Source organism: Delphinapterus leucas, chromosome 6 (assembly GCF_059928025.1).
Source record: "Delphinapterus leucas isolate spDelLeu-1000000601 "Yukka" chromosome 6, BTC_Dleu_Yukka2, whole genome shotgun sequence".
In the NCBI taxonomy this organism is placed as follows: domain Eukaryota; kingdom Metazoa; phylum Chordata; class Mammalia; order Artiodactyla; family Monodontidae; genus Delphinapterus; species Delphinapterus leucas.
In genome coordinates, this window is record NC_143134.1 from 88857649 (window position 1) to 88877596 (window position 19948).

At 42.3% G+C, this 19948-nt stretch overlaps 1 protein-coding gene across 5 annotated transcripts in view; it reads right to left on the reverse strand.

Moving 5' to 3' along the window:
* Positions 1 to 19661, reverse strand: part of GNE (glucosamine (UDP-N-acetyl)-2-epimerase/N-acetylmannosamine kinase) — a 53029-nt gene extending 33368 nt beyond the window's left edge. The window contains exons 1-3 of one of the 5 annotated variants that reach the window (XR_016393590.1): positions 19230 to 19312; positions 13760 to 13962; positions 31 to 482 (exon numbers count right to left, since the gene is read on the reverse strand). Coding sequence is in view for 4 of the 5 variants with exons in the window: in XM_089913393.1 (XP_089769519.1) it covers positions 31 to 482; positions 13760 to 13923 (616 nt within the window). In the remaining variant the exon portion in view is untranslated. Of the gene's footprint in view, positions 1 to 30; positions 483 to 4551; positions 13963 to 19229 lie in introns of those variants that run through there. The other 4 variants (XM_089913393.1, XM_022600280.3, XM_089913395.1 and 1 more) reach the window with 4 other exon arrangements.
* Positions 19662 to 19948: the final 287 nt, after the last annotated feature.

Below are 19948 nucleotides of genomic sequence, written 5' to 3' on the forward strand. Positions count from 1 at the left end.
CCATTAGACTGAATGAAGTCTGATACATACCTAACCACATCCGAATGATGCTCATGTAGTCTTTGTTCTTGGCGGAGAGAAGTTTGTCATAGGAAGGGCAGCCTGCCAACAAGATGCGATCATGGTCCTCACACATGGATATCAGGTGTTGCTCTGCACTTCGGGTGCAGCACACATGATAATGAGCCAGTTTCGTTATAGCGTGTCTGATAGAGTCGTCAATGGTCCCACTGACTTCCCCCCCTTCAATGTGAAGGATTCGGATGTTCATCAAGGCAGCAGACGTAGCCAGAGCCAGGGCATCAAACCTGTCTCCATGAACAATCATGATATCAGGCTTCAGGCGGTTAAGAACATCTGGTAGCTTCACAAGGGCCAGGCCCACTGACTCCACCATGGCTGCCTCATCTTCCCCTCTGACAATTGTGTGTAGTCTGGTGTTAATGTCAAAGTCATCTTGTTCAATCATGCGATATGTGTTTCTAAAGCAGGAGAGAAATAAAAATGTGAGAGCATGTTCTTAAGTATAGGGCTATAAAAACATCAACATTAACCCTGAAGGGAGAAATATTTCACAAAATTTCCTTGTTAAAATAAATGAACTGAAGTGTAACTTACACACAAAAATAAAAGCACAGACCATAAATATACCGATCACTTAATTAATTTTTCTACACAAACACCCCTCTAGCCACCACCCAGATCAACACATCCCGCACCTGGGAGGTTTCACTTGTGCCCCCTTCAGTGAGCACCTGGAGGGAGAAATATTGGAGGGAGAATGTTTTTATCAGGAAAAGAGAGAGTAAATTTTACAGTGGTCACAACTATTTCTTTCTTTTTTAAAATATATATAAATTTTTAAAAAGAAATATGCTACTTAATAGAAAAAAATTACTTATAAAAGCAGAGCTCATTAAAAAAATAGTATGGAACCAGGATACCTGACATGTCACTATAATATAAATTTCTGAATGATGGAAATTATCTCCTGAATTCTCTTTGTATGTTACCATTAATGCAGCATAATTCTGACTGGGGTGAAAATGTAGGTTTTTAAATTGGCTGTGAAATGCAGTTTCAGGTCTGTTTCATGCTTCAGTAACAACAGCAATTCTCAGTGCCTTAAAGTTTCCTGCCTGTTATGACTAGATTTTAAAAGATCTGACTTTTTTTTCTAAATATACATTTATTATTTAAAAATTGGAAAATACAGAAAATTATCATGCATAAACCTACCACTCGGCAATATCAGTATTACCATTTTGATTTCTTTCTAGCCATTTTATGCATAATACTTCAACATGGTTGAGAACACATCATAGTACAATTCTGTAATCTAGTGAATCCATTTAACACTATATTTTCTCAGATCATGAAGGATTCTTTACATACATCATACTGATGCCTTAGTAGTCATTTTATAGATTCCTTTGGATTTTCCTACAAAAGCTATGATGTCATCTGTAAATAAAGGCAATCTTGTGCCTTTATTTATATCTCTTGTTTCATTGCACTGGCTGTTACATGCAGTACACAGAGAAGGGTGAAAGTGGATGTGCTTACCTTGTTACCAATCTTTGGAGAAAAGCACAAATTTTATGTTAGCTATAGGTTTTTCACAGGTGGTCTTTATCAGACTGAGGAATTTCCTTTCTATTCCAAGTTTGCTAAAGGTTTTACCATAACTAGTTGTTGAATTTTGTCAAATGCTTTTTTAATATCCATTGAGATGAATGTGTTGGTCCCCCCGCCCACCGCCTTTTTTCTTAATTGGGGTATAGTTGTTTTACAATGTTGTGTTAGTTTCTATTGTACAGTGAAGTGGAGTTTCCTGTGCTATAGAGCAGGTTCTCATTAGTTATATTTTTATACATATTAGTGTATATATGTCAATCCCAATATCCCAATTCATCCCACCCCCACTTTCCCCCCTTGGTGTCCATAAGTTTGTTCTCTACATCTGTGTCCTATTTCTGCCTTGCAAACCGGTTCATCTGTACCATTTGATTTCCCCCTTTACTCTGTTAATACGTGAATCACACTAATTGATTTTCAAATGTTAAATCAATCTTGAATTCCTGAGATAAACCCGCTTGGTCATGACGTATTATCTGTTTTTGTATATTGCTGGATATGATTTGCTAATTTTTTGTTTAAAATTTTTATGTCTAATTCATGAGGGATACTGATCTGAATTTTCTTATAATGTCTTTCTCAGGTTTTGATATCAGGATTATGCTGACCTTATTAAATAATCTAGGAAGTCCCGTGGCTCCTCTATTTTCTGAAAAAGTTTATATAGGATCTTAAAAGTTTGATAGAATTCAAAAGTGCAGCCAACTTGGTAGGAAGTTATTTTTATAGGAAGTGTTTGATAATGAATTCAATTTCTTTAATATAGAGCTATTGAGATTTTCTATTTTTTTCTGTCAATTTTGGTAAGTGGTGTTTTTCAAGGAGTTTGTTCATTTCATCTAAATTGACTGTCAAATTTACTGGCCTAATATTCTCCTTTTATTCTTTTAATGGCTGTAACATCAAGATGATATCCTCTTTGTTATCCTATATTGGTAAATACTGTGTTCCCTTTTTCTTGTTCTGCAGGAGCTTGTCAATTTTATTATTTTAAAGAAATAACTTTTGCCTCGATTAATTTTCTCTACTGTTTAATCTACTCTTACATTTCATTGATTTCCACTCTACTGTTCCTCCCTTCTACTTACTTTGGGCTTAATTTTCTTTTTCCTGTTTGTTAAAGTGGAAATGGATCCTTGACCCTAAATTTCTCTTTTTTCACGTAAGTATTTAAAGCTATAAATTTCCCCATAAGCACTGCTTAATCTATACCCACAAATTTTGATATACTGTAATATTTGTTTTTAATTTAAATTTATTTATTTATTTTTGACTGCATTGGGTCTTCGTTGCTGTGCACGGGCTTTCTCTAGTTGCAGTGAGCAGGGGCTACTCTTCATTGCAGTGCGCAGGCTTCTCACTGCAGTGGCTTCTCTTGTCGCGGAGCACGGGCTCTCAGTGCACGGACTTCAGTAGTTGTGGCTCATGGGCTCTAGAGCGCAGGATCAGTAGTTGTGGCGCACAGGCTTAGTTGCTCTGCGGCACATGGGATCTTCCCCGACCAGGGCTCGAACCCATGTCCCCTGCATTGGCAGGTGGATTCTTAACCACTGCAACACCAGGGAAGTCTGATATAGTGCAATATTTATTATCCAATTCAAAACATTTTCTAATTTCCCTTAGGATTTCTTGTTTGACCCCTGAGCTTAAAACTCAACAATAAAAAACCCAATTTAAAAATGGGCTAAAGGGGCTTCCCTGGTGGCGCAGTGGTTGAGAGTCCGCCTGCCGATGCAGGGGACACGGGTTTGTGCCCCGGTCCGGGAAGATCCCACATGCCGCGGAGCAGCTGGGCCCGTGAGCCATGGCCGCTGAGCCTGCGCGTCCGGAGCCTGTGCTCCGCAACGGGAGAGGCCACAGCAGTGAGAGGCCCGCGTATTGCAAAAATAAATAAATAAATAAAAATAAAAATAAAAACGGGCTAAAGGGCTTCCCCGGTGGCATAGCGGTTAAGAATCCGCCTGCCGGGTTTCCCTGGTGGCGCAGTGGTTGAGAATCTGCCTGCCAATGCAGGGGACATGGGTTTGAGCCCCGGTCTGGGAAGATCTCAAATGCCACAGAGCAACTAGGTTCGTGAGCCACAACTACTGAGCCTGCGCGTCTGGAGCCTATGCTCCACAACAAAAGAGGCCACGATAGTGAGAGGCCCGTGCACCGTGATGAAGAGTGGCCCCCGCTCACCACAACTAGAGAAAGCCCTCACACAGAAACGAAGACCCAACACAGCCAAAAATAAAAAAATTAAAAATAAATTAAAAAAAACATTGAAATAAATCACATTTCACTTTAAAAAAAAGAATCCGCCTGCCAATACAGGGGACATGGGTTCGAGCCCTGGTCCGGGGAGATCCCATGTGCTGCGGAGCAATGAAGCCTGTGCGCCACAACTATTGGGCCTGCGCTCTAGAGCCCGCGAGCCACAACTACTGAGCCTGAGCGCCACAACTACTGAAGCCCATACTAGAGCCCATGCTCTGCAACAAGAGAAGCCACTGCTATGAGAAGCCCGCGCACCACAATGAAGAGTAGCTCCCGCTCGCCGCAACTAGAGAAAGCCCGCGCACAGCAATGAAGACCCAACACAGCCAAAAATGAAAAAATATAAATTTACTTAAAAATAAATAAAAATGGCCTAAGACCTTAACATACACCTCACCAAAGATGATATAAGGGTAGCAAATAAGCATATGAAAAGATACTCCACATTATATGTCATCAAGGAAATGCAAATTAAAACGAGATACTGCTACACACCTATTAGAATGGCCAAAATCCAGAACACTGACAACACTAAATGCTGACAAGGGTGTGGAGCAACAGGAATTCTCATTCACTGTTGCGGGGAATACAAAATGATACAGCCACTTTGAAAGACAGTTTGGCAGTTTATTGCAAAAGTAAACATGCTCTTACCATACGATCTAGCAATCATGCTCCTTGGTTTACCTAAACGAGCGGAAAACTTATGTCACACAAAAATCTGCAAAATGAATGTTTATAGCAGCTTTATTCATAATTGCCAAAACTTGGAAGCAACCAAAATATCCTTCAGTAAGGGAATGGAGAAATAAACTATCATACATCCACACAATGGAATATCATTCAGTGGAAAAAAAGAAATGACTATCAAGCTATGAAAATACATGAAGGAAACTTAAATGCATATTACTAAATGAAAGCAGCAAATCTGAAGAGGCTACATAATATGTGATTCCAACTATATGACATTCTGGAAAAGGCAAAAATCTATGGAAATGGTGAAAACATCACTGATTGCCAGGAGACTGTTGGGGGGAAGGGATGAATAGGTAGAGGAGAAGACTTGGGGGGCAGTGAAATGACTCTGTGTGATACTGTAATGGTAGATACATGCCATTATACATTTGTCCAAACCCAGAGAACTTACACCACCAAGCTGAATCCTAATGTAAACTATGGACTTTGGGTGATAACAGTGCGTCAGTGGAGGTTCATCAATTGTAAAAAACGTACCACTGAAGTGTGGTAGGGGATGTTGATAATGGGGATGCTATGCATGTATAGGGGAAGAGAGGTATACGGGAAACTTCTGTACCTTCTGCTCAATTTTGCTGTTAGAGCTAAACCTGTTCTAAAAAATTAGGTCTATTTTTTAAAGACATTCTTTCTTTTACATATATGCATGTACTTTACCATTTCTAGTCACTCCTTTCTGTAGATCTAAGTTCCCAACAGGTATCATTTCTCTTCAGTTTGAAGAATCTGCCTTAGCATTTTTTTGTAGTATATACCTGATGGTGATAATTTGCTTAGCTTTTCTCTTCAACTTTATTTTTGAAAGATATTTTCACAGATAAAAAATTCCGGGTTAACAGGAGTTTTTTTTCCCCCTTTGAGCACATTAAAGATGCTCCACTGTCTTCTGGCCTCCACTGTCAGACAGTGAGTTAGTTAGTTATCATTCATATCATTGTTCCCCTGTAAGAAATGTAATTTTTGTCTTGTTGCTTTCAAGATTTTCTTGTTTGCAGCAAGCTGACTATGCTATTGTCTACAGGTAGTTTTCTTTGTATTTATCTGTTAGGGGTTGTTGACCTTTCTGGATCTGTACATCGATGTTTTTCTTGTTTGTTTTTTTACCAAATTTGGAAACCTCTGGCCAGTATTTCTTCTAAGATTGCAACATAGCTTTAATTCTGAGACTGTCCCGCCTACAGAATGTTCATACCTAACTGTTTGAATCAGGAACCAGAATCAGAATTCCCTTGAAATAGCATCTCAAAAAACAAAACACTATGTCCCATAACACCAAATATACTTGAAGAATTTGCTAAGCCCTGAATTAAACTGAAATATTGAGTTTATTTTTAAACTAAGTTCTGTATTAAACATGTATTAAACAACCATGTTTTAAGTATTTAGTTTGAACTGCTGCCAAACTTGAAGATTTTCAAAAACTATGGGACTGTAACAAAACTAGCCCACTGATATAATCTCTAAATGAAATTAGACTTGATCCAGTGCATTTGTCTTAAGTCCCCAAACTGAACCTCTTCACAGCAGTAGGGGCTGTCATGGTACCCACACCACCACAACCAATCTTCTCATTAATCTTTACTGATAGTACCTCTCCTCCTCCTCTTAAATAACCTTGTCTCTAAATTTGGAAGCATCATTCTTAGATGAAAATCAGCTGAATGATCTATCAGTTGTTGTTTTCTGATTATTTCTTTTCTTTGTGCTGTTGCATATTAAAAGTATAAAGAAATATGGTGAGCAGTTCTCAAACTTCACCTCTCCAATAGCAGAAGGAATCTGATCCTTGAGGGATTTAAGTTTTCTCCTCAGCTTTTACATTGGGGATGGTCCCCCTACCATTTCTTCCTGCAGAAAAATGCTCAGACAGCTGCATAAAGAGTGCCAACTGTCTGCTGTCTTGAGAGACCAAACTTACGCACAATTGTGCTTTAGACACTCACCCTGTTAGCGTCAACTGGACTTAAAAAGTACTCAGTTCCTCCCGAGAAGATACTCCCACCTCCACAATTAATTAGCATGTTTGACAGTCTTATTCTAAGGTTTTCACCTTAATTTGTTTTTATTTTCACTTCCTCTCCAGAGCAACTTCCTTTAGTTATTAGAATATTAATCCTTCTGAGTCTACGACAGTCATTTTCAACCCTCTCTAAATGAGAAACTAGTTGCTATGGGAAAGTCTTCACAAGGCAATGAGCACCAGTTGAGCATACAGCGCAGGGCACTCTATCTGTGTTAAATACTGTGTGTTGAGGAGAGAGAGAGAGGAGAGAGAGAAAGAAGGTTATTTACTTACATACACAGAAAAGAAAGTACAGCAGATTTTTGCATGCATGACTTTAAAATTCTCAAGCATTCCTGAAATACCAAGTCATGAAGTCATGTGCAATTTTGCTAAGCATGAATTTGAATCCCACCTATTTGACATTAACCTTAATAGGCGAGCAAGTCACTTAGCTAATGATTAAGCCAACCTTTCAGACCAAAATACAGCATTGTTCCCATCATTTTCTTCATGTTTCTGTGGGGGAAATACCATAGAGCAAGGTCTCTCAATGTCAGCAGTATTGACATTTTAGGCCAGACAGATTCTTTGTCGTGGAGGGCTGACCCGTGAACTGTAGGATGTTTAGAAACATCCCTAGCCTCTTAAAAAAATGTGCTGAGATCGGTCAAACTGGAGGAGTAGGATGTGGAGCTTAGCTTCTCCCACAAATATGGGGTTGGCCAAAAAGTTCATTCGGGTTTTTCCGTAACATCTTATGGAAGATATTATTGAAAATACATATCAAAATGTTTAAATCAAAATATATCTACATGTGGAACGATTCTCACAAAACATCTACTGAATGCTGGCAGAAGACCTCAGACTTCCAAAAGGGCAAGAAAATCTCCATGTAATTGGGGAAGACAAAAGAAAAAAGAAAAATAAAGAGAGAAAGGAATCAGGATGGGACCTGTGCCGCTGGGAAGGACCAGTAAAAAAAAGGAAAGGTTTCCACACACTGGGAAGTCCCCTCACTGGTGGGGAAATCAGCTGGGATGCCTCAGAAGACAGTGCAGCAACCGGTCTGTGGAGGGGAGAGGGGAGGGAGACCTGCACCGAATGTCAGCGCTGCTGCCCGACACTCCCCAGCCTGAGACGCTCGTCCGCTGGGCCGGGTGGGGGCTGGGAGCTGAGGCTCGGGCTTCAGAGGTCACTCCCTGGGGAGAGGACTGGGGTTGGCTGCGTGGAGACAGCCTGAGGGGACTAGGGTGTCGTATGGGAGAAGGCCTGGGCCCGCCAGAGAGGCAGGGTGCCGTTGCTGGGTGGCACACAAGGAGACGGGCGGGACCGCCATAGGAGCTTCTTCCTCTGCTCACACACTAGCCAGCGGCAGGGCACTGCCTACATGAGCCCCAGGGGTAGGCGAGAGCCGCCACTGTCATCTCAGACTCTAGAGGCAGGCACGGACCACTGCTGCCGCTGAGGGTCCTGTGAGCAGGCGCCGGTCACTGCCCCCACCTTCCCGGGAGCGTGCGTGGCCTGCTACCACTGCTGCCAAGAATCCCTCGACCAGGTGCCATCCGCTGCCCCCACCTTCCCAGGAGCGCACACAGGCCGTACACCTGCACACCCCCTATCAAGGGGATAACAGTGAGCACATGCTGTGGAAAGAGATGGCAAGCATCCAAACTAAAAACAGCCCTCATGCCAAAAAAAAATTAAATCCACACAAGCTATGCAGGGATGCTCCCACATATAAATAGCCCTCCAAGACCAGGGTAGATAATTTTTCACCTAAACTCACAGAGTAAAAGAAATATAAGCAAAATGAAGAAGGAGAGAAAGCACTCCCAGTTAAAAGACCAAGAATATTCCCCTGAAAGAACAAACAATGAAACAGACCTCTTCAGTCTAACAGACACCAAGTTCAAAAAGGAGGTAGTGAAAATACTGAAGGAATTAAGAAAGGCTATCACAGAAATGCAGAGTACTGTAAAAAGGAACTAAAAACTATACGGTGGAGCCAAGAAAAATTAGAAAGTTCATTTGCTGAGGTGAAAGCTAAGCTAAAAGCAAAGAATAGCAGGATGAATAATGCAGAAGAAAGAGTAAGTGATTTGGAAGATAGAATAATGGAAATTACCCAATCAAAACAGCAGACAGAAAGCCAACAACAAAAAAAAAAAACAAGAAAGCAATATAAGAGACCTATGGGATAATATAAAGCACGCCAATCTATGTATAATAGGAATTCCAGAAGAAGAAGAAAGAGAAAAGGGGATTGAAAATGTATTTGAAGAAATTATGGCTGAAAACTTCCCAAACCTAAAGAAGGAAACAGATATCCAGATACAGGAAGCACAGAGGGTCCCAAACAAGATGAACCCAAACAGAGCTACACCAAGACATATCATGATAAAAATGGCAAAAGTTGGGGCTTCCCTGGTGGCGCAGCGGTTGAGAGTCCACCTGCCGATGCAGGGGACACGGGTTCGTGCCCCGGTCCAGGAGGATCCCACATGCCGCGGAGCGGCTGGGCCCGTGAGCCATGGCTGCTGAGCCTGCACTTCCAGACCCTGTGCTCCACGACGGGAGAGGCCACAACAGTGAGAGGCCCACGTACCGCAAAACAAAAAACAAAACAAAACAAAATGGCAAAAGTTAAAGAGAGGATTCTAAAGGCAGCAAGAGAAAAACAGAGTTAGTTACAAGGGAACGCTCATAAAGCTATCAGCTAGTGTATCTACAGAAACACTGCAGGCCAGTAGGGAGTGGCAAAGTACATTCAAAGTCTTAAAAGGGAAAAATCTGCAACCTAGAATACTCTACCCAGCAAGATTATCATTTAGGAGGAGAAATAAAGAATTTCTCAGACAAGCAAAAACTAAAAGAATACAGCAATACTAAACCTATCCTAAAAGGAATATTGAAAGGTCTTCTCTAAATAGAAAAGAAGCAAGAAGATATAGGAAGGAGGAAATCACAGTAGGAAAGTAAATCACTTAAGCCAATATACAGATTTTTTTTTAAAAAGCCTATTTGTAAAAGTGATGATAAACACAAGGAACGGCAAGAGGATAAACATGAAGTTGTAAAAAAGGAAATCAAAATCGCAAAATGTGGGGAAGGAGAGTAAGAAAATGTAGATTGCTTTTTTTTTTTTTAAGAATGTGTCTGATCCTATATGACTATCAGTCTAAAGCAAGCAAATATAGGAAGGGGTTAACATACTCGAAAAACAGGGCAACCACAAATCAAAAACATAAAACAGATTCACAAAACCAAAAAGAAGAAAACACAAGCATAAAAGAAAAGGAAATCATCAAACCACTAAAGGAAAAAGAAAGGAACAAAGAAGAAACATAGAATCAACTGGAAAACAAGGTTTAAAATGGCAATAAATACATATGTATGAATAATTACCTTAAATGTCAATGGGCTGAGTGCTCCAATCGAAAGACACAGAGTGGCAGACTGGATTAAAAATCAAGGGCCAACAATACACTGCCTACAAGAGACCCACTTTAGAGCAAAGGACACACATCAATTGAAAGTGAGGGGATGGAAAAAGATGTTTCATGCAAACAGAAATGACAAGAAAGCAGGAGTTGCAATACTCATATCAGACAAAACAGACTTTAAAACAAAGGCCATCAAGAAATATAAAGAAGGACACTATATAATGATAAAAGGATCAATACAAGAGGATTTTACACTTGTCAACATATGTGTACCTAACACAGGAGCACCCAAATACTTAAAACAAATATTAACTGACATAAAGGAAGACATTGATGGGAACAATAATAGTAGGAGAATTTTTTTTTTTTTTTTGCGATACATGGGCCTCTCACTGTTGTGGCCCCTCCCATTGCGGAGCACAGGCTCCGGACGCGCAGGCTCAGCGGCCATGGCTCACAGGCCCAGCCACTCCGCGGCACGTGGGATCTTCCCGGACCGGGGCATGAACCCGTGTCCCCTGCATCGGCAGGTGGACTCTCAACCACTGCACCACCAGGGAAGCCCTATAGTAGGAGCCTTTAACACCCCACTCACATCAATGCACAGATCTTCTACACAGAAAATCAATAAGGCAACAGAGATCCTAAATGATACAATAGAACAAGTTTGACTTAACCGATATTTTCAGGACAGTTTTTACATCCAAAAAACCCAGAATACACATTCTTTTCAAGTGCACATGGAACACTCTCTAGGATTGACCACATACTAGGGCACAAAACTCACCTCGGGACTTCCCTGGTGGCGCAGTGGTTAAGAATCCGCCTGTCAATGCAAGGGACACGGGTTCAAGCCCTAGTCCGGGAAGATTCCCACATGCCGTGGAGCAACTAAGCCCATGTGCCACAGCTACTGAGCCTGCACTCTAGAGCCCACGAGCCACAACTACTGAGCCCGCATGCCACAGCTACTGAAGCCCACACGCCTAGAGCCTGTGCTCCACAACAAGAGAAGCCACTGCAATGAGAAGCCCGCGCACCATAGCAAAGAGTAGCCCCCGCTCACTGCAAGTGGAGAAAGCCTTGGTGCGGCAGCAAAGACCCAACACAGTCAAAAATAAATAAATAAATTTAAAAAAAAACAAAAAACAACTCACCTCAACAAATTTTAAAGTATAGAAATTATTTCAAGCATCTTCTCTGACTACAATGGCATGAAACTAGAAATCAACCACAGGAAAAGAAATGAGAAAAAAACAATTACATGGAGACTAAACAACATGCTACTAAAAAACCAATGAGTCAATGAGGAAATCAAAACAGAAATTTAAAAATACCGTGAGACAAATGACAATGAAAACACAACCATACAAAATCTACGGGATGCAGCAAAAGCAGTTCTTAGAGGGAAGTTTATAGCGATACAGGCCTTCCTCAAAAAAACAAGAAAAATCTCAAATAAACAACTTAACCTACCACCTAAAAGTATTAGAAAAAGAAGAACAAACAAAACCTAAAGTCAGCAGAAGGAAGGAAATAATAAAGATCAGAGAGGAAATAAATAAAATAGAGATTAAAAAATAGAAAAAAGATCAATACAACCAAGAGTTGGTTCTTTGAAAGGGTAAACAAAATTGACAAACCTCTGGCCAGGCTCACCAAGAAGAAAAGAGAGAGAACCCAAATAAACAAAATAAGAAAGGAAAAAGGAGAAATCTCAAATGATACCACAGAAATACAAAAAACCATAAGAGAACGCTATGAAAAATTATTTGACCACCTAGAAGAAATGGACAACTTTCTAGAAACATACAGCCCACCAAAACTGAATCAAGAAAAAATAGATAATTCAAGGAACTCCCGGGTGGTCCAGTGGTTAGGACTTGGCACTTTCACTGCCCACGGCCCAGGTTCAATCTCTGGTCGGGGAACTAAGATCCCACAAGCCGCATGGTGTGGCCAAATAAATAAATTAAATTAAATTAAATATGGCACAAATGAATCTATCTACAAGACAAAAACAGACTCACAGACATAGAGAACAGATTTGTGGTTACCTAGGGGGTGGTGGGGGAGGGAGAGGGATGAACTGGGAGTTTGGGGTTAGTAGATGCAAACTATGACATTTAGAATGGACATGCCACAGCAACTAAGCCCGTGCACCACAACTACTGAGCCTGCGCTCTAGAGCCCATGAGCCACAACTACTGAGCTCGCGTGCCACAACTACTGAAGCCTGCGTGCCTAGAGCCCGTGCTCCGGAACAAGAGAAACCACCGCAATGAGAAGCCCGCACACCACAACGAAGAGTAGCCCCTGCTCGCCGCAACTAGAGAAGCCCCGCACGCAGCAACGAAGACCCAACGCAGCCATAAATAAATAGATAGATAAATAAAACAAAAGATACAAAAGCTTGTACAGTGAAAAGGCTACTTCTCACTTCTGTTTTACCAGTTATCCAGTTCTTCTCCCCAGAAGCAACCAATTTCTTGTGCTAGAATGCACTGTAGACATACATTTCCATTAAGTACTAGTCAAGTTTCCATTTCAGCAGTCTCACCTGACAAATACTACCTTCCCCGCTTAATTACTGTGGTAGGCAGATAAGAAACCTACCACAATCTCCTTGAAAGCCTCTCCCCCACTAGTCTTCTGCCAAACTTTTCTCACAGAAGTAAAAGAACACACTTAGACTTTCCCCTCAGGCTCTAGCTAAAATTTCTCCTTTACTTTGTCCTATCTCTGTTCAATAATGTAAGAAAACCCAAGTGGATTTTCTTAGCCAGAATTCATTTCACATTTTAAAAATCTGTGAACTTTTGAGCTCTCCATAAGTTTCCTCTCTTGTCTTTAAAAGTATTTTCTTAGAGCAAATTGCTAAACTGGTTTTTGGGGGCAGGTTTTTATTTGTTTTTGCTGTTATTATCTTATTGTTAAAGGACATTTAAAAAGACAGTTTTACCTTAGCACAAGCTTCTTTCATATTTAATACTTTGGCGGCTGCATTAATGTTTTCATGCCACAAGGGTGCACTAAATGCCACTTTATTACATGTAACAAAATGTTCACCTTTGGTTTATACACCTGCTCCCTCAAAGATTTCCCAAGTTTCGTTTTTCATATTTAGAGTGTGATCGATAACAAACCTAATGTCACCAAAGTAAGAATTAATGGTAACTGTATTATAAAATTCTACTTTATCTTGTGGATTAGATTTTAAAAATCTTGTTCCATATCTACTACTTTATATGCATTTTTAATATAGGATTAGCATTAGAACTCACAAAACAGATTACATAGAATCACATTATAGTCACACAGCATATATTTATAAATGGCATTTCCGGATGTAATACCAAATAAAAGTAATAATAATAATAGCTATAATTTACCAACCATCTAACAGGCAGCATCCCTGTATAGATACTTTATGTCACTATCTCCATTCTTCACAATAACCTACAACACAAGTTTTCACTCCATTTTATAACTGAGGAACCTGAGGCTCAGAGATGCTAGGCAACTTCTCCAAGGCCACCTAAAAACTAAGTGGTAGAATTGGGATTTGAAGCCAGGTCCACACAGCTCCAAGACCGAAGTTCTCACTGGTACATCGTGTTGCAATGAAGAATATCATAAGAAAATGCTTTCATCTTACCCATAGTCATCTATCAGGTGAGAGCCAAGTACCACCACGTCAAGTTCAAAGAACTCAGGTTCCATTTTAATGCCAAACATGATCGGGGCGAGTTTAGAATAATCAGCACGGTTGCAAGTAGCAACACAAACCCGAAGCTTTCGGTTATTCTCCTTCTTCTCCATGACTTGTTTTCTTTTTGAGAGGTTCTTAAAATAGAGTTCCTGAAGTTGCAAAAATAAAAATTAATATCCTATGATAAACCATAATGCAAAAGAATATGAAAAAGAATGTATATATATGTATAAATGAGTCACTTTGCTGTACAGCAGTAATTAACACAACATTGTAGTTCAACTATACTTCAGTAAAAAATAAATTTAAAAAAGATATTATAGACACAAAAAATAAAAATTCTTTATAATCAGAATGATAGGTCCTAGATATAAACGTAAAATTTTGCAGTCTTAAGTCCTTAAGCACCGTTTAGTATAGTGATTCTTAACTTTTCCACCCCACTTCTGTGTGACACACCCACTGGTATATCAAGTTATGAAATTCCAGCAGACCAACTATGACTCCACCCTTTTCTCTTACACTTAAGAAAGCATGCTGGAATGCAATTTAAAAAGAGTTTAATATAAATCAACTCTCATTTAAAAGGCAAGCAAACATCAGCTCTTTATTATTAACTAAAAATTACTTGCCATTCCTCACAATTGATCCCAACATACAAGATTAGAGCTTAAGTTTGGTTGAGAACCACTGATCTAGTTCAACTCCCCCACTTATAGAAAGAGAAAAACACAAGTCTTAAGAGAGGAAATTACTTCCCCAACATTCAAGATCACATCCTATAAGCAATGTGAGCTATTCACCCTCACGCTACACACTATATACAAAGCACTGTGATTAGTGCTAAGGAAAAGATGAGTAAGATGAAACAAAAACCCCTACCTTCAAGGCCTCATTAGCATCCATAGCCAGTACCTACACACTTGACAACTCCAAATACCTACCAGCTATCTCCGGTCCCATAGGCACGTCAAAGTCACTGTCCCAAACTGAACTCACTTTCTTTTCCAAACCTGTTCCTCCTTCCTTATTCTCTAACTCTGTTATGAACTTCCATTCATCCAAATGTCTTGACATCCTTGTCTTCTCTGCTCCTCACCCTGTACCTCCTCAGTCCTGTCAGTTCAACCTCTGGAATGAATATCTTTCAAATCAATCTCCTCTCCATCCCCACCCACCAGAACATCCCCTAGTCCAATCCCTGATCTTAGGTCAGAGCTATTCTAACAGCTGTCAAAGTGGTTTCCCTGTCTCTAGTCTTGCCCTGCCTCCCAAAAACTTTCAGGGTGATCTTTCCAAAGTTTATGAATCTGATTACATTGCTAAACAGGATATACCACCTATGGATAAATTGCAAATTGCTGATCTGGACCTAGTTCATCCTTCCAACCATTTGTCCCCTTACAACTATCCTTACTCTGAACCAAAGCCATGCCAAAGTGCCTGCAGTTCAACCAGTGGGTCTCCATATCTCTGTGCCTTTGTAGATGCAAGCTCCTCTACCTAAAACTTCCTTTCCCTCTTGCCTGGATTCTTCCTCATCCTTTAAAACTCAGGCTAAGTGTCATCTCTTCTGGAAAGTCTTCGCATAAACCTCAGTTCCTCCTTACTCCACCCCTCTTCGTGGCTGCCTCCCTCTGAGCACTGTGGCCCCATCATACACACATATACTATTGCTCAACTCCTTTGCCCACCCATCCCCCCACAATTCTATACCCTCCTTTCAAAAAGTAAAAACCAGGAGCAAGGGATAAGAGCTATGTTTCAAGGAGCTTTTAAAACTTCCTTATATCAATATAAAATTTCACTTCACGGACTGATCTCAATGCTTATGTCTCTGGAAGTGTATCAATATTTAGAATTTGCAATCAGGAATCCAGAGAAGCTTGAGTAAGGATGCCAATAAAAGGGAAGCTGCCTTTTCAATCAGGGCAGACTCTGAAACTCAGTGGAAATCTCGTCAGTAGCCTTCTGCTGTTGGTATCTCATCTCTCGTAGGCTAGAACTTCTATAATCACACAAATTGCCCATCATTAGGCCCATTCAGAATTTATAATCTCCAGTAAGAGCTAACTCCACCCAATGGAAAGCATTTGTAAGATAGTGAAGCGAGCATTCTGTCAAGTGAGTTGTATTTGTGAGATCTAAGCAATACCTAACCAAAGAGACAAAAATATTTTTCCAAAAACAGCTGTCCTAAGTGTTCTTGTACATAAATCTTTTTCCACTCATCATTAAATGTGAGCTGAATAAATTGTTGGTGATATTTAATTTGCTGGGTGAGGCAAAGCAAATCATTCATGGTTGATAAATTTGTATTTAAGAGAATAGTAAACTTTCCATTGGGCAATTCTAAAATGTTTAGTATTTACCAAGTAACTCAACGGTTATTATACCAAAACTGAAAGTAAGGTAGCCATATACACAAACTATGAAAAATAAAACAATGTTACTAAGGCCAAAACTTTTTTAAGGAATAAAGTTAAATCTTAGAAAAAACAATAATAATGGTAAAAATCCTTTGTTAAGAGGAGAATTCTTGGGCTTCCCTGGTGGTGCAGTGGTTGAGAGTCTGCCTGCCGATGCAGGGGACGCGGGTTCGTGCCCCGGTCCGAGAAGTTCCCACGTGCCGCGGAGCGGCTGGGCCCATGAGCCATGGCCGCTGGGCCTGCGCGTCCGGAGCCTGTGCTCCATAACGGGAGAGGCCACAACAGTGAGAGGCCCGCGTACAGCAAAAAAAAAAAAAAAAAAAAAAAAATTTTATTTAACTTTTTTTTTTATTAGGTAGTACATTCACATGGTTTAAAACTGAAAAGGCACAGGAGGCTATAGAGCAAAATGTCTTCTCATCTGTGTTCCCAGGCATGTAGTTCTTCTCCCTGAATGCTTAGAATTACTAGTTTCTTATCTATCCTTCTGCAGATAAACTATGCATATACAAATAAATACACAGTTCTTCACACATATAAATATATTTTATAAATACATAGAGTGTGTGTGTCATGCAATTAGTAACTTATGCTACGCTGTTGTTGCATACCTTGTTTTTTAACTGCTCTTAATTATGTTTCTGAATTAAGTGGTAAAATGGGAAAGTTCAAAGGCATTAGAAATATCAAACCTAAAAGTGCAATTTTGAAAAATGCTGGCCATCAACTTTTCAAATACATGTAGGGTTATGACAGCCCTGGAAGTAAAAATGACCAATGTCACAAACACTTATTGAGAACTGACTCTGTGCAGAGCACTGTAAAGAAAACTGAGAGAGACTTCCCTGGCAGTCCAGTGGTTAAGACTCCACGCTTCCAATGCAGGGGGCGTGGGTTTGATCCCTGCTCGGAGAACCAAGATCCCACATGCCACATGGCATGGCCAAAAAACAAAACAAAACAAAACAAAAACTGAGAGACAGAGCTGAGAAAGACCTCACCTCTGATTTTTAGGAACTTACAATCTAGTACATGACACCTGGCCACATAATAGATCTTTACCAGTTCACTTTCCCAAACAGAAGCACCAGGAACAAAATTAACAAATTTTCTTTCTCCGCCTAGTATACATTATTATTTGTTCTGTATAAAATGTCATGCCTGGGCTTCCCTGGTGGCGCAGTGGTTGAGAGTCCGCCTGCCGATGCAGGGGACGCGCGTTCGTGCCCCGGTCCGGGAAGATCCCACATGCCGCGGAGCGGCTGGGCCCGTGAGCCATGGCCGCTGAGCCTGCGCATCCAGAGCCTGTGCTCCGCAACGGGAGAGGCCACAACAGTGAGAGGCCCGAGTACCGCAAAAAAAAAAAAAAAAAAAACATTAAAATGTCATGCCCAAGGATCCATTTTTGTTTGTTTTTTGCGGTACGCGGGCCTCTCACTGTTGTGGCCTCTCCTGTTGCGGAGCACAGGCTCCGGACGCGCAGGCTCAGCGGCCATGGCTCACGGGCCCAGCCGCTCCGCGGCATGTGGGATCTTCCCGGACCGGGGCACGAACGCGCGTCCCCTGCATCGGCAGGCGGACTCTCAACCACTGCGCCACCAGGGAAGCCCCCTTTTCAGCATATTTGAAATATTTTATTAAAAACAAGAAATCTTTTAAATGCACACTGAAGCTGCACTGTCCACAGTCCTTAAAGCCTAAAGCTCAGAAAGCAGATGGATTGGATATTTACATCCATTTCACTCAATTCCCTAATAGTTAGTAACCAGAGCCACTAAAACCAGAAAAATACCCGAAAAATACAACTTCACCTTGATCTCACTGGCAATCTCTGAGAAACCTGCATTCTCTCAACTCAAGACTGACCATTATTAATACTGACAAAAGGTGAGTGACCCTGTCCAGAAAAATAAATACTGTTGTCCCACTCAACTATAGAAAAAGACAAACACTTGGCTCAAGCAGTCTCTGAGCAGAGGAAACCATCAAAGTAAACAATTGCCAGGCACTGTGTTAAGAGCTTTACAAGCATTAACTCACTTCATCCTCACAGCCCTATCTTATTAGCCCCATTTCACAAATGAGCACAACGAGGTACAGTGAAAACCAATTTACTTGCCCCAAATCACAGTTAACAATTACCAGAACCAAACACCAAATCAGCATTCAAGGTAGTGCCCATATCCAGTGTTTGCCTGTGTCTGTTCATTTCATAAACACCCATGAGTGAGAACCTTCCTTATGCCTGGTCCTGCCAGGCACCATGGAAATGAAGGGAACATATGATGTATCACTCTCTTCCCTCAGTGCAGACGGGATGACACAGGAATCAGGAGGGTCTGAAATTCAGAACTCTATCCTGAGCTATACTCTGGTGTGACTTCTTCCTGAGCTCCCACAATCGGGTTACCCAGTTATCTCTAAATGCCAAGCTGTACCCCACCCCTCTTCTCCATCAGAATTCAAAAAAAAAAAAAAAACTTTTTCGTGCTTTTTTACAAGTGTGCTCCGGATTGGACGGAAAATAAACGCATATCAAGCTTCCAAGAAAGCCCAGACTCAGAATACAGTCAGGGTGGGGCGCAGACCCTCAAGATGATCTTTCAGTCCAACCCTTTACACCCCGGGGCCACTTGTCCGTCACGGAGCTCTCCGCCCTCTCCTGCACACCTCCGTAACGGGATGCTTGCTATCTTTCAGGACAGCCGGTGGGATGGAGTGCAGCTGGCCTCCCTCTAACACCCCGCGCCCCACTCCCGGTTATTCGCCCGGGGTCCACACTCAACCCGTCTGCTCCACGGGCCAAAGGCTGAGCCCACATAGGAACTAAAGAGCGGCCCTGGCGTGCTGGCCCGCGGGAGACAGAGCCAGGCCCGGGTCGGGTGCGGAGCCTCTAGCCGGGGAGCTGAGGCCTCGGGGTGCGGGCCCGGAGGCTGCGCTCCCCGAGCCCGCCTCCCCCGCGTCCCCGGCGGGCGCGCGGTTCTCACCAGGCGCCGATCCGCCGTTCCTCCCGCGTCGCCGCTGCCGCTGCCGCTGTCGCTGCCGCCGCCAGGCCTCGTGGACAAGAGCTGAGCGCCGCGCCGGAAAGCAGGCCGGCGTGAGACCGCCCCCTTGGCTTCCGCCACTCGGCCCCGCGGGCGATGACGCGCCTCGACCCCAACCCCGCACACCCCGCGCGCCCTGCGTTCCCACCCGAATCTGCCGACGTGCCTTACGTGAGCGGGGACGAATTCTGCGATTGGCTGTGCGAGGAGGGCGGGGTGGCGCCTTCCGTGGTCGTGGCACAGCCCCGGGCGGCCTGCCAGTGTCCCGCCCCTGAGGGGCTCGTTTGCCTGCCACGCGAAAGTTCGGAAGCCGAGCGCCGTACGAGGCAATTGTTTTGGCCTTGGGCCCGAGGTGCAATTTCTTAACGCCTTCCAGCCACGCAGTCATTTCATAGGCATGACCAAAACAATACGGTCGTCTGGGGGTCGACCCAGAGCCCTGTCCTGAGTGAAGCTGTGCCACTCCAGAACCGTGTCTGCTAGAGGGCTCAGTGGAGTGCTGATGATGACCCAGGCAAGGCAGAGACCAGCTGATCCTTATAATGAGCTCAGCCTCGGCCTCCCCTGCTGGGTGCCTCCCCTACATGGCACCCAGGCCTTCCTGCTCCAGGGAGGAGCACAGAGGTGGCCAAGAAACTGTCGGGAAAGGCCTCACACAGCTC